We start from the raw sequence: 12,965 nt of genomic DNA, 5'->3' as shown, positions 1-12,965 counted from the left end.
AGAACGCACGGCGCTGGCGCTCCCGAGTTCAGAGAACGCACGGCGCTGGCGCTCCCGAGTTCAGAGAACGCACGGCGCTGGCGCTCCCGAGTTCAGAGAACGCACGGCGCTGGCGCTCCCGAGTTCAGAGAACGCACGGCGCTGGCGCTCCCGAGTTCAGAGAACGCACGGCGCTGGCGCTCCCGAGTTCAGAGAACGCACGGCGCTGGCGCTCCCGAGTTCAGAGAACGCACGGCGCTGGCGCTCCCGAGTTCAGAGAACGCACGGCGCTGGCGCTCCCGAGTTCAGAGAACGCACGGCGCTGGCGCTCCCGAGTTCAGAGAACGCACGGCGCTGGCGCTCCCGAGTTCAGAGAACGCACGGCGCTGGCGCTCCCGAGTTCAGAGAACGCACGGCGCTGGCGCTCCCGAGTTCAGAGAACGCACGGCGCTGGCGCTCCCGAGTTCAGAGAACGCACGGCGCTGGCGCTCCCGAGTTCAGAGAACGCACGGCGCTGGCGCTCCCGAGTTCAGAGAACGCACGGCGCTGGCGCTCCCGAGTTCAGAGAACGCACGGCGCTGGCGCTCCCGAGTTCAGAGAACGCACGGCGCTGGCGCTCCCGAGTTCAGAGAACGCACGGCGCTGGCGCTCCCGAGTTCAGAGAACGCACGGCGCTGGCGCTCCCGAGTTCAGAGAACGCACGGCGCTGGCGCTCCCGAGTTCAGAGAACGCACGGCGCTGGCGCTCCCGAGTTCAGAGCGGATATTTGGTCAGAAGCTCATCTCAGAGTCAAATAGGACACCAAGGTCTGGTTCAGCCTCAGATAGTGGCCAGGGGAAGAAGGGATGGAGTCGGTGGTGAGGGAACGGAGTTTGTGGCGGGGACCGAGGACAATGGCTTCGGTCTTCCCAATATTTAGTTGGAGGAAATTTTTGCTTATCCGGTACTGGATGTTGGACAAACAGTATAACAAATCAGATAGTGGAGGGGTCAAGGGAGGTGGTGGTGAGGTAGAGCTGGGTGTCATCAGCATACATGTGGAACCTGATGTCGTGTTTTTGGATGAAGTCGCCGAGGGGCAGCATGTAGATGAGAAATAGGAGGGGGCCAAGGAAAGATCCTTGGGGGACTTCAGAGGTAACAACATGGAAGCGGGAAGAGAAGCCATTGCAGGTGATTCTCTAGCTATGACTGGATAGATAAGAAAGGAACCAGGCGAGCGCAGTCCCACCCAGCTGGACGAGGAGGAGAGGCGTTGGAGGAGGCTGGTGTCGTCAACCGTGTCAACGGCTGCAGACAGGTCGAGAAGGATGAGGAGGGATAGTTTACCATGGTCACAATCACATAGGATGTCATTTATGACTTTGATAAGGGCCGTTTCAGTACTGTGGAAGGGGGGGGATACCTGATTGGAGGGATTTAACCATGCAGGAAAGGTGGGCATGGATTTGGGAGGTGACAACACATTCAAGGACTTTGGAGAGAAAAGGGAGGTTGGAGATGGGGCAGTAGCTTGCAAGGACAGAGGGGTCAAGGGTCGGATTTTTGAGGAAGTGGGTGATGACGGCAGATTTAAAGGGGAGAGAGACAATACCTGAGGAGAGGGAACCATTAGCAATATCAGCTAACATGGGGGCCAAGAAGGGAAATTGGATGGTCAGTAGTTTAGTAGGAACAGGGTTAAGGGAGCAGGAAGTGGGTCTTATGGTCAAGATGAGCTTGGAGAGGGCATGAGGGGAGATAGGAGAGAAACTAGAGAAGGCTGCAAGTTCAGGGCTAAGGCAGGGGGGACGTTTGGCTTGGGCTAGGGGAAGGGAGAGAAGCGGCAGAGGCAATTAAACAGATGGTCTCAATCTTAGTGACAAAGTAGTCCATGAGCTCCTCGCATTTGTTGGAGGTGAGGGTGGAGGAGGCAGGGTAGAGGGGTTTAAGAAGGTGGTTTGTAGTGAAGAGGAGCCGGGGGTTATCTTTCCATTCCAGGATGATCCTGGAATAGTGAGCAGTCTTGGCAGAGTAGAGCAGGACCCGATAGTGCTTTATGTGGTCCAGCCAGATCTGGTGATGAATGGCTAAACCAGTTGTCCGTCATAAACATCCCTTGGACTTAAGGGAGCGGAGATAAGGGTCGTACTAGGGGGACAGACCAGGATAAAAGAGACTAATGGTTTTAATGGGGAAAAGGGCATCAACGTTGGAGGTGAGAGTGTGATTGAGCAGATCAGTAGCTGCAGAAATGTTGTAGTGAATGGAGGGCCAAAGGCTAGACAGCTGGGAATTTGGGAGTGCCATTGTAGGGGTCTTGGGAGAGAGTTTTTTTCCAGGGGTGGACACAGAAGGAAGTGGGGTTGGGAGGGAGAAGGGGGATGTGGGTGGATAGGGATACAAGGAAGTGATCAGAGATGGCCTTATCAGTGATTGACACGATGGGAGTAGAGAGGCCACGTGAGATGGCAAGGTCGAGGGGGTAGCCATGAATATGGGTAGAGGAGTTTATATGGAGGGAGAAATTGAGGAAGGATAGGAGGGCAGTGAACTCAGAGGAGAAAAAGCACGTTGAGTTGAGATGGAGGTTGAAGTCACTGAGGATGAGAAGTCGCTTGGTGCAGAGGCTGAGGGAGGAAAGCAGTGAAGATATTTTGGTGAGAAACTTGGCGTGGTACTTGGTTGAGTGGTAGAGAACGAGGATTTTAAAGGAGAGGTGAGAGGAGTGGAACAAGGTGAGATGCTCAAAGGAAGAGAAGGTGCCAGAGGAGTAGGGGGACAGACCAAGGTGTGATTTGGTGATAAGGGCCACACCACCACCGTGGCTGTCTGGGCGGGGCAAGTGATATAGCCAGGCTGGGTGGCTTCATTAAGGGAGAAGGTGTCATCACCCGTCAAAGTCATAATGTCGATGCAATCATCCACAATAAGCTCATGGATGGCAAGGGCCTTATTCACGAGAATGGATATTCTGGAGTGAGATGCGGAGAGGGGCACTGATAGTTGATTCACGGCAGAATCCATGGGGTCAGCGCTGGGAGGGGCGAAGGGGACGGGAAGGAGATTGGCAAGATTAGCCTCCAGCCGCGAGCTGGGCAGGAAAGTTGGTGAGAGAGTATGGTGGGGCGGTTGGGGTTGCTGCTCGTAAGGAGGCAGTGACGAGTGCCTCGATGGGCCCTTCGGAGGATGCCAAGGGAGGCACAGAGGGAAAATGTAGGCTTATCTAAGAGGGAGTCAATCCTGGGACGGCAGTAGGAGAGTAGGAAGGTCAAGGAGTGCTGAAGTTTTGGGGTAAGGATTTGGAGGTCAGAGTACTCGAGTGGGGAAAACTGAAAGGAGGCGTGACGACAGGAGAGAGGGGTCTTGGAGGGGTAAAGAGAAAAGAAGAAGAAAGGTGAAATAGAAGTAATGGTCTCAGGTCCGGAGCGGCAGCCAAAACATGCACGCGAATGGACACAGGGAAACTCAAGTTACATAGGTGAGGTTACATAGCAAGATTAGGATAGATAGGTCCTGGTAATAAACAGGGATTAGAGAGGAGACAATAGGAGGGAGTCCAAAGTTAAAGTCAGAGGTCCCGTGGTGGGATACGGTTGACGAAGATAGGGTGGAGGCTGCCTCGAGCGTCAACGAACTTATGTCCAGGTTTGAAGACAGGTATGGAGGGCAAGCCAATAGGATGTCTCCAATTCCATGTGCTCTTATTTTTGTTAACAGCCTCTTAGGTGGAACCTTATCGAATGCTATTAGCATTTTTTTTTATTCGTTCATGGGATGTGGGCGTCGCTGGCGAGGCCAGCATTTATTGCCCATCCCTAATTGCCCTTGAGAAGGTGGTGGTGAGCCGCCGCCTTAAACCGCTGCAGTCCGTGTGGTGAAGGTTCTCCCACAGTGCTGTTAGGAAGGGAGTTCCAGGATTTTGACCCAGCGACGATGAAGGAATGGCGATATATTTCCAAGTCGGGATGGTGTGTGACTTGGAGGGGAACGTGCAGGTGATGTTGTTCCCATGTGCCTGCTGCTCTTGTCCTTCTAGGTGGTAGAGGTCGCGGGTTTGGGAGGTGCTGTCGAAGAAGCCTTGGCGAGTTGCTGCAGTGCATCCAGTGGATGGTACACACTGCAGCCACTGTGCGCCGGTGGTGAAGGGAGTGAATGTTTAGGGTGGTGGATGGGGTGCCAATCAAGCGGGCTGCTTTGTCCTGGATGGTGTCGAGCTTCTTGAGTGTTGTTGGAGCTGCACTCAACCAGGCAAGTGGAGAGTATTCCATCACACTCCTGATTTGTGCCTGGTAGATGGTGGAAAGGCTTTGGGGAGTCAGGAGGTGAGTCACTCGCCGCAGAATACCCAGCCTCTGACCTGCTCTTGTAGCCACAGTATTTATGTGGCTGGTCCAGTTAAGTTTCTGGTCAATGGTGACCCCCAGGATGTTGATGGTGGGGGATTTGGCGATGGTATTGCAGTTGAATGTCAAGGGGAGGTGGTTAGACTCTCTCTTGTTGGAGATGGTCATTGCCTGGCACCTGTCTGGCGCAAATGTTACTTGCCACTCATGAGCCCAAGCCTGGATGTTGTCCAGGTCTTGCTGCATGCGGGCTCGGACTGCTTCGTTATTTGAGGGGTTGCGAATGGAACTGAACACTGTGCAATCATCAGCAAACATGATCTGATTAAAAACTCCCACCAAACTCCCCTGTCCTCTGGAGGAGTGAGGCCTCCACATTGAGCAGCCTCCCACCTCGCTTTGATTCTAAAAACTCTCCACGTCAGGCTCCTTCAAATATGTGGCCCCATGAATGGGCACTGCAAGATCATGCGGGGGATGTAGCCATTTCTCTGTGAGGCTGAATTTGACAAATCCACAGTATTGACTATTTTAAATAATTTGAGGTGCAAGGTTGGTTTAGTGAGGGTGACGTCATTGGAAATGACATCACTAGCGGAGCCATAGCTTCTTAGCATGCGCTGAGAGTGACATCATCGGGTGGCCTAGCGCATGCGCAGGAGGAGGTCACGTGTCGATCGAAAACCGGAAGTACGCACACTGTCACTCTAATCATTCCCTTCAAAGTAAACACTGTGGGTGAGAGCTGCAGTGACTGATGGGGCATTGTGTGTGGGGCATGGATTGTTTTCAGGTTTATTGGGTAGAAAGTGGGAGCGGAGGTGGGTGTGTCACGGTTGACATTACAAAGTGAATAGTGACACTGCGTCCGATGACCTACGCGCGTGCGCTGGACTTTCCGAGAAATCAACTCGTTCATGGTCAGGAGCGTGATCCGGATCTAACTGGGGAGGGGGGGTGGGGGGGAGGAGGAGAGGAGGAGGAGAGTATGATCCAGGTCTAACAGTGGGGGAGAGTGTGATCCAGGTCTAACGGAGGTGGGGGGGCAGCGGAGAGAGAGGATGAGAGCATGATCCAGGTCTGACCGGGGGTGGGGGGAGGAGGAGGAGAACGTGATCCAGGTCTAACGGGGGGAGGAGAACGTGATCCAGGTCTAACGGGGGGGGGGGGGGGGGTGGAGGAGGTGGAGGAGAGTGTGATCCATCTCCCCTCCTGGACCACATTCTCCCTCTCCTTTCCCCCCCCCCCCCGCCTTTAGATCTGGATCAATTCTCTTCCCCCACCCCCAGCTCTGCTCTCTCCGGGCTCCACCTTTCTTCCTCTACTTCTACTCCCCTTCCCCTCAGCTTCGCCCCTTCTCCCTGCTTCTGCTTCCCCCCTCCCCTGCTTCTGCTCCCCCCGCTTCTCCCCTTCCCGTGCTGCTTCTGCTCCCCCTTCCCGCACGTCTGCTCCCCTCCTTCACCCCGCTTCTCACCTTCCCGCGCTGCTTCTGCTCCCATCTTCCCCCCTCCCCCTGCATCTGCCCTCCCCCTGCATCTGCTTCCCGCACTGCTTCTGCTCCCCTCCTTCCCCCCCACTTCTCCCCTTCCCACGCTGCTTCTGCTCCAACCTTCCCCCCTGCTTCTGCCCTCCCCATGCTTCTGCTTCCCGCACTGCTTCTGCTCCCCCTTCCCTCCTGCTTCTCCCCTTCCCTCCTGCTTCTCCCCTTCCCTCCTGCTTCTCCCCTTCCCTCCTGCTTCTCCCCTTCCCTCCTGCTTCTCCCCTTCCTGCACTGCTTCTCCCCTTCCTGCACTGCTTCTCCCCTTCCTGCACTGCTTCTCCCCTTCCTGCACTGCTTCTCCCCTTCCTGCACTGCTTCTCCCCTTCCTGCACTGCTTCTCCCCTTCCTGCACTGCTTCTCCCCTTCCTGCACTGCTTCTCCCCTTCCTGCACTGCTTCTCCCCTTCCTGCACTGCTTCTCCCCTTCCTGCACTGCTTCTCCCCTTCCTGCACTGCTTCTCCCCTTCCTGCACTGCTTCTCCCCTTCCTGCACTGCTTCTCCCCTTCCTGCACTGCTTCTCCCCTTCCTGCACTGCTTCTCCCCTTCCTGCACTGCTTCTCCCCTTCCTGCACTGCTTCTCCCCTTCCTGCACTGCTTCTCCCCTTCCTGCACTGCTTCTGCTCCTCCCTTTCCGCCTGCTTCAGCTCCCCCTGCTTCTGTTCCCCCTTTTCCCCCTCTGCTTCTGTTCCCCCTTTTCCCCCTCTGCTTCTGTTCCCCCTTTTCCCCCTCTGCTTCTGTTCCCCCTTTTCCCCCTCTGCTTCTGTTCCCCCTTTTCCCCCTCCTCTTCTCCTCTTCCTCTGGGCTTTTCAATGCTCCCCCCCCAATAACTGCCTGCATTGACTGCATTTTTGGTGCTCGGCCTCCGGTTCACGCTTTTAGTGAACGGCAGCGAGGGCATTTGGTGACCTACACGCTCCAGGCCCCAATGCACATGCGCTAGTCCCTGGCAGTAGTCACTGAGTAATGTGTGGTGGTGGGCACGGTTTGCATGCAGTTCCCCACCCTGGCCATGGGATGGATCTGCAGCAATATCCTGCTTTAAACCCCATGCCTGAATAAGATCATGTGTAAGCCTTTGGAATTGGAATCATTATTGTCAATTTTACTTTTTCTAACCTGGACAGATGGGAGAACCTTTCAGCCTCTCATCCAGTTTTTCTATCCAGTCCTCTCATCCCGACCCTTTTGCCGAGCCCAGGCATACCCCGATCCTGTATTTGTGCGGTCCGGCCTCTGTGAAGTTATGTTGGTTTTCATTCAGCAAAAATCCTAATGCAACCCCAATGCCATTCGAAGGCCACTATGCATCTTTTATTCACCAGATCTGAACATTTCAGACCTCTCTCGCAGGCCCACGTGCAAGTGAGGGAATTGTAATGATACCTGTGGTCTATGAGCATCCCTCCCTGGACCTGTGTTCCCCCTCCCAATTGACATGTGTGAGCCCCAATCCCTGTCAAGACTGTTTCCTGTAAATCCTCTCCAACCCCCCCTCCCCGAATGTCGAAAGATATACTATGATGCCATCAGTTTTTGCCATTCAAATACGTGTTCAGAAAATTAGCAAATTATTGCATTGCAGTGTACCATATGCGTTGTGGTTCCATCTTGAAATAAAATTTGGAATATTTTTGTAGGTACCTGTCAGCACTTAATGCTTGTCATGTTTGCTGTCAATTGTCATGCACAATATTTGACTGGAAGTTTTTAGGCATAGAATTACATTGCATTTATAGCACAGAAGCAGGCCATTCATCCTAACTGGTCTAAGCGGGTGTTTATTCTCCAGACGAGCCAACCGTATGAATTTAATAATACACGTTCTCTGTAATACCCTTGTAGCATATCACAGAGGTGTTCAACCTAAGGCCTGTGCATGAAGGCCAGGCTCGCTCCCTTATGCCGTTAGAATTTCATGGGCTTGGAGGTTTGCAAAATTAGAACACCAAGATTTGTTGGTATCCACAGCTTGCAGTACATTAATGGAAACATGGGCTTAATCTGTGGGTGGCCTGTGAGGCGCTGTGGTATGCACCTGAGTGGTCCACAAAGATAAAATGTTTGGACGCTCTTGGCATATCAGGTTAACGTCTTCCATTCATTGTTGTAACTTTACACTAAGCTTAGAAAGTTTTGGACTGTGCCAGGTAAACCTGACTTTATTTCCGAATGAGACTTTTTGTAAGTCAATGATATGTGGATGTATGATGGATCTTGGTCACAATAATGTTTGGTGAAATGCCTGTCCAGAGATTACATTTCTGTTGTAGCTACGCTTCACTAACCAGACTGCAGTATACTGCAGAACTTGCATGCTTAGTAGTGTTCTATTATCTTTGCCCAGAACCTGATGGTACTTGTCCACCACCATTCTGATCATTCCATTAAAAGCAGGTATTTTGTGTGCAGCCAGTTGTGCTGTGAAAACCAAATCACTTTTTTAGAATGTAAATCCATATAATACCACACAAAAAGGAATTCATTTCGTGATGTAAGAATGCTTGCTGCAGTAGATCATCTATTTCTGTTTTTATTTCAGTTGATTGCACTAAAGCGAAAGATTTTCCCACGAAGACGGGTGTATATGAATGTTCCTCCTGATCGAAGCAGTGTGTAGAAAAAAAATGACAAGCATCTATTTCAGTTCCTAATGTAGAATTCAGACATCTGACCAGCAAGAATGAGAAAATATTTGGCTGTAATTAGTCACAGGATGAAAACGGGGAGGAATTGAAAGAAGGAAGGAAGTGAACAAGAGAGTCTATGACTGTACCAAAGGAATGGAATTCTTGGGTAAACACCATACTATGTACCTGCAATATATCACTCCAGAAAATGAGGATTTTCACAGAATGACAGTAATTGGATCTTGTTTGGTGATTGTCAACTGTCTGGGTTTATCAGCGTTAGATCACTGACATTTTAACCTGTACCAGAAGTTATTGGAAGCAGGCAGATAAATCACAAGAGCACATCATCAGGCTGCAATGATGAGAATCTGAACTTACAAAGGAAATTAGTGGGACTTGTCTCTAAATCAGCTATTCAAGTACCATTCCATGCAAAATATACCAATGTACTTCATGGAAATTGTGTTGTGGGGGGTGAACGTTCGTGTATTTGAACTACTGCACTATAAAAGAACACAGATACCTTTTCTCCCTGCAGTATATTGTAAAATAATAAGATTGTGGCATAGCTTTATATAGACTGCATAGGTTACAAAAGAGTCTTGAATCGGATGGAGAAGAGGTGTTAATGGTGCTGATGTAGCATTTGCAATATGCACTTCAGTAAATGTGGAGAATAATGTATTTTATTACACACCTGCGGATGTGCAAGACAGTATGTGTGTTTATAGGACATTTAATGGCATTCGAGCTCTATCAAACTTGTAACTAAAATTGAACCATTAATGCTGCACATGTACTCTGTGAATGCAGCAAACATGCTGACCTGCTGTAAAATGACTGTATGCTACTTCCCCTTGTATTCTACTTGGAATAAGTCAGTTGGTATATTTTAACATTCGGAAATACTACCCTAAATGCTTGAATCTAACCTCATCTTTTACTTCAATAACTGGTTCTCCACACATTGCAGATATATACCTAAGTGCCTGTCTTGGTTGATGCAGTTCACAGTGGTGTTAGATATTTATTTATTTTAAAGGCAGAGTTGCAACTTTATGAATTGGGTAAAAAGAAATTTATTGCATGTCTTGTATGTTTAAGGTGATCCATTTTTGAAGAACAAGTGGTTTTTATACTTTTAAACTGGCAGAGGCTAATGTCTTGTCTCCATTGAAATGTAGGTAAATGTATAATTTTTTTAACCTTTTTGGTCTTTGATTTAAAAATAAAGCTTTGGCAACAAGAGATTAAATAGTGTATAAATTAGAAACATCAAATGCAAATACCTGTCTTTCGCCACTGTGTGTCAGCATACCAGGGTTAGCTATTTTCACCGTTAACCATTTTTTGGCAGGATGCCATTCTTTTTGGTAGATACTTGAAACTGACACGCACCAATATATAGCTGTTTAAAAGCAGTGAAAGATCCCCAGGAAGTGTCTCCAGCGTGGCTCTTTAGATTAGTCATTATTTATTTTTGCAAATCGCAGTAATGGTGTCTATAATGGCTTATACTGAAAACGTGTAGAAGGACTTTGAGGCAGTTGTGGGTACTCTTCAGATTGGTCCACTTATTTGACATCCTTTGAGCCATTCATAACGCATCCAGCCATATATATCTGATCAGATTAGTATGGCTGTAATTGTCTAGCTTTGGCCAGAACTTAGCACATCTGTTCTTAGATCTAGCCTTTTTTTTGCTTTTTGTGAAGGGCATGTTGTGTGTTACTGATTTTTATATAACTGTTATACATTTAAAAAGATGGAAATGTTGCTGTGTAAATGGGGAAACTGTGAACAAAGCTTATTGTTTTTGCACAATTAAGAATTTTGATTAGAATTATCACTGAAGAAATATATTATGGTGATTTGGGTGTTCACTTGTGTAAAAATGTGTATTACACTTGCAAAATTAGAAAAAAGGTATCTGCCCAGTGTTTGCACACTCAAAATGGAGCAAAATGTACACTTAAGAGTTGAGTTGTATACTAGTATGTTCACTTAATGTATCTTGAAACAGTACTACTTGATACCATAAAAGTGACTGTAAATTTGGTATTGGTAGCTCAGATGTGAGAATGTTCTGCCATAACCAGACAACACACTTCTCTAGAAACCTATATCAAGAACAAGATGTTTTTTTAAAAAAACATCACTGCTGCTAGCCCATTGCGCACACTCCTTCTCGTGGAATAATCTCCTCATTCGTTAGTCACATTGCTCTGACCGTTTCCTACTGTGAGCAGAGGTTAGTATTGCCCACTTCCTTCCCTGAAATAGACATTTTAATGCTATAAAGCAGCCCATCTCGTGACCTCCTGAACAGCCTGGAATGGAACCTGAAATTTTCAACAGCACTTTGCAGTGTCAACAAATGTAATCATTGGATCCCTCATTACAAAATACTTACACCTGAATTGATGGCCTCCACTCTTCTAACCGTAATAACTAGAGAATTATTTTATTGAGCTATGTAGGGACTATTATAGAATCTGACTTACACGCTGTACATCTGTTGTCCCAATGGTAGTGGTTCCAGTAAATTGGTTCACATGAGAGGTTCTCTTGGTTTTGTGCATGTCGTTCAGTCGTTGCCTTTTTGCCTAGGCTGTTAGTTCACTCCTGTTGAGCAAAGGTGTATTTAACACATGGGTGTAATTTCCTGAAAACCATCGTAAAATCTATTAGTAGCTATAAGTGTCGTTCAGTTACAGTTGAGTTTCTTTTGCTAGCGGAGTTTGTGCAATGAAACTAAAGGAAAAGCTTACTTTTAGGAGAGTAACATGCTCTCAATAGGAACTTAAAGCTGTCCATAAGAAAATCTGTTCTCAAGTGGAATGTGATTTTAAGTGTAGTAGTCAGTAATTATACTTGGGTTTGGGTATAAAGTTTCAATGATGGGTTCAAAGAGGTGGTAGGCTTTTTTTTGCTTTTCTGAAATAGGCCTTAGTGAGTGTTCAGAAGAGATTTACTAGAATGGTACCAGGGATGAGGGACTTCAGTTTTGGGGAGAGATTGGAGAAGTTGGGGTTGTTCTCCATAGAACAGAGAAGGTTACAGGGAGATTCGATAGAGGGGTTCAAAATCATGAATGGTTTTGATAGAGTAAATAAGGAGAAACTGTTTCCAGTCGCAGAAGAGTCGGTAACCAGAGGACACAGAATTAAGATCGGCAAAAGAGCCAGAGGTGACATGAGGAAACATTTTTTTATGCAGCGAGTTGTAATGATCTGGAATGCACTGCCTGAAAGGGTGGTGGAAGCAGATTCAATAGTAACTTTCAAAAGGGAATTGGATTAATACTTGAAGGAAAAAATTACAGGGCTATGGGGAAAGAGCAGGGGAGTGGGACTAATTGGATAGCTCTTTCAAAGCTGGCACAGGCATGCTGGGCTGAATGGCCTGCTTCTGTGCTGTACCTACTGTGATATACTAATAATTTGCTTTCACCTTTCCTTGGGCTACTTATTTAAAGAAATTATTGCTGCTATTTATAAAGATCCAGTTGTGCTAGCATTACCACCCTCTGACCTGTTTGCAGGTTAGGTACAGGAGTGGTTGACATGTCTACTGCAAAGAGCCAAGAAAACCAGAATAGCTGCTATCTACAGCCAGTAGCTCAGTGTTTAAAGGTGATCTGTTCAAGATGGAGGGAGTGTAGCAAGTTTGTTTTTTTTTGAAAAAAACATAAACTAAGCATTTTATGTCATTACTTTAAAAAAAAATGAATTGGGCAGCCAAACACTGAGACGTTTTTACATTAATGGTTGATTAATCCAAGTGCAGGTTAGTTTTTACTTGCCTTCTACCTGTAGTTATGGAAGCACTGACCAAGCACTTGGTTTAATCCAGGAGAAAGCCCTGTCTAATGGCAATTTAATTTTGAGGAAAAAGCCATTCTAAAAATAGATTTGATCAGAGTAACCTGCAGGGTATAAATCTCCCTATGCTGTTATTTGGGAATCATAAAATGTTACAGCACAGGCAAGGTTTGCACAGCTCTCCATAAAACACCCAGTCGAATCCCACACTCCTGCCTGCTCCCATTACCCTTAAGTTTTTTTTTATCATAAAGTAGTTTTCCTGTATTTTAATAAAACTGGAAATATTTTGTAAGTGTATTTTCATCTGTTTTGTTTTCTGCATTTAATGTTTCCTGTTCACCACCACTTTTAAACTGCTTGAATAAATTGTTTATTGAGGTTGCAGCCCATCAAAGTGTAGAACTGTGTGGTTAAAAGTTAACACCTGTACTGTAATTCACCTGTCCAGATATAAATGAAGTGGGTACTGTACTAGCAGACTTGGCATTTGTTTCCTAGGCACTCTTCTAACTTTGTCTTCACAGAATTGATTTCATTTAGAAGAAAATGGAGTCAAAAATGTCAAGTGGGAGTTAGTTCATCATGCACTTGCTTCCAAATGATCAGCGTTTGGTCAGACTCTTGGAAGGTATAACAACTACCCTTGGGGGGTAGGGTTTAAACT

General features: G+C 47.6%; 1 protein-coding gene across 5 annotated transcripts in view; it reads left to right on the top strand.

The window, feature by feature from the left end:
- The window catches only part of gnptab (N-acetylglucosamine-1-phosphate transferase subunits alpha and beta), a 119,167-nt gene extending 106,569 nt beyond the window's left edge, over positions 1–12,598 (top strand). For all 5 annotated transcript variants that reach the window (XM_067999242.1, XM_067999240.1, XM_067999239.1 and 2 more), the window contains one exon: positions 8,384–12,598. In XM_067999242.1, the coding sequence (XP_067855343.1) occupies positions 8,384–8,461 (78 nt within the window). In that variant the 3' untranslated portion in view covers positions 8,462–12,598. The remainder of the gene's footprint in view (positions 1–8,383) is intronic.
- The last annotated feature ends 367 nt before the right edge of the window (positions 12,599–12,965 follow it).

Source organism: Heptranchias perlo, chromosome 18, assembly GCF_035084215.1.
Source record: "Heptranchias perlo isolate sHepPer1 chromosome 18, sHepPer1.hap1, whole genome shotgun sequence".
Taxonomy (NCBI): Eukaryota; Metazoa; Chordata; class Chondrichthyes; order Hexanchiformes; family Hexanchidae; genus Heptranchias; species Heptranchias perlo.
The sequence above is the reverse complement of the archived record's forward strand: the minus strand, read 5'-3'. Positions and strand labels throughout refer to the sequence as shown.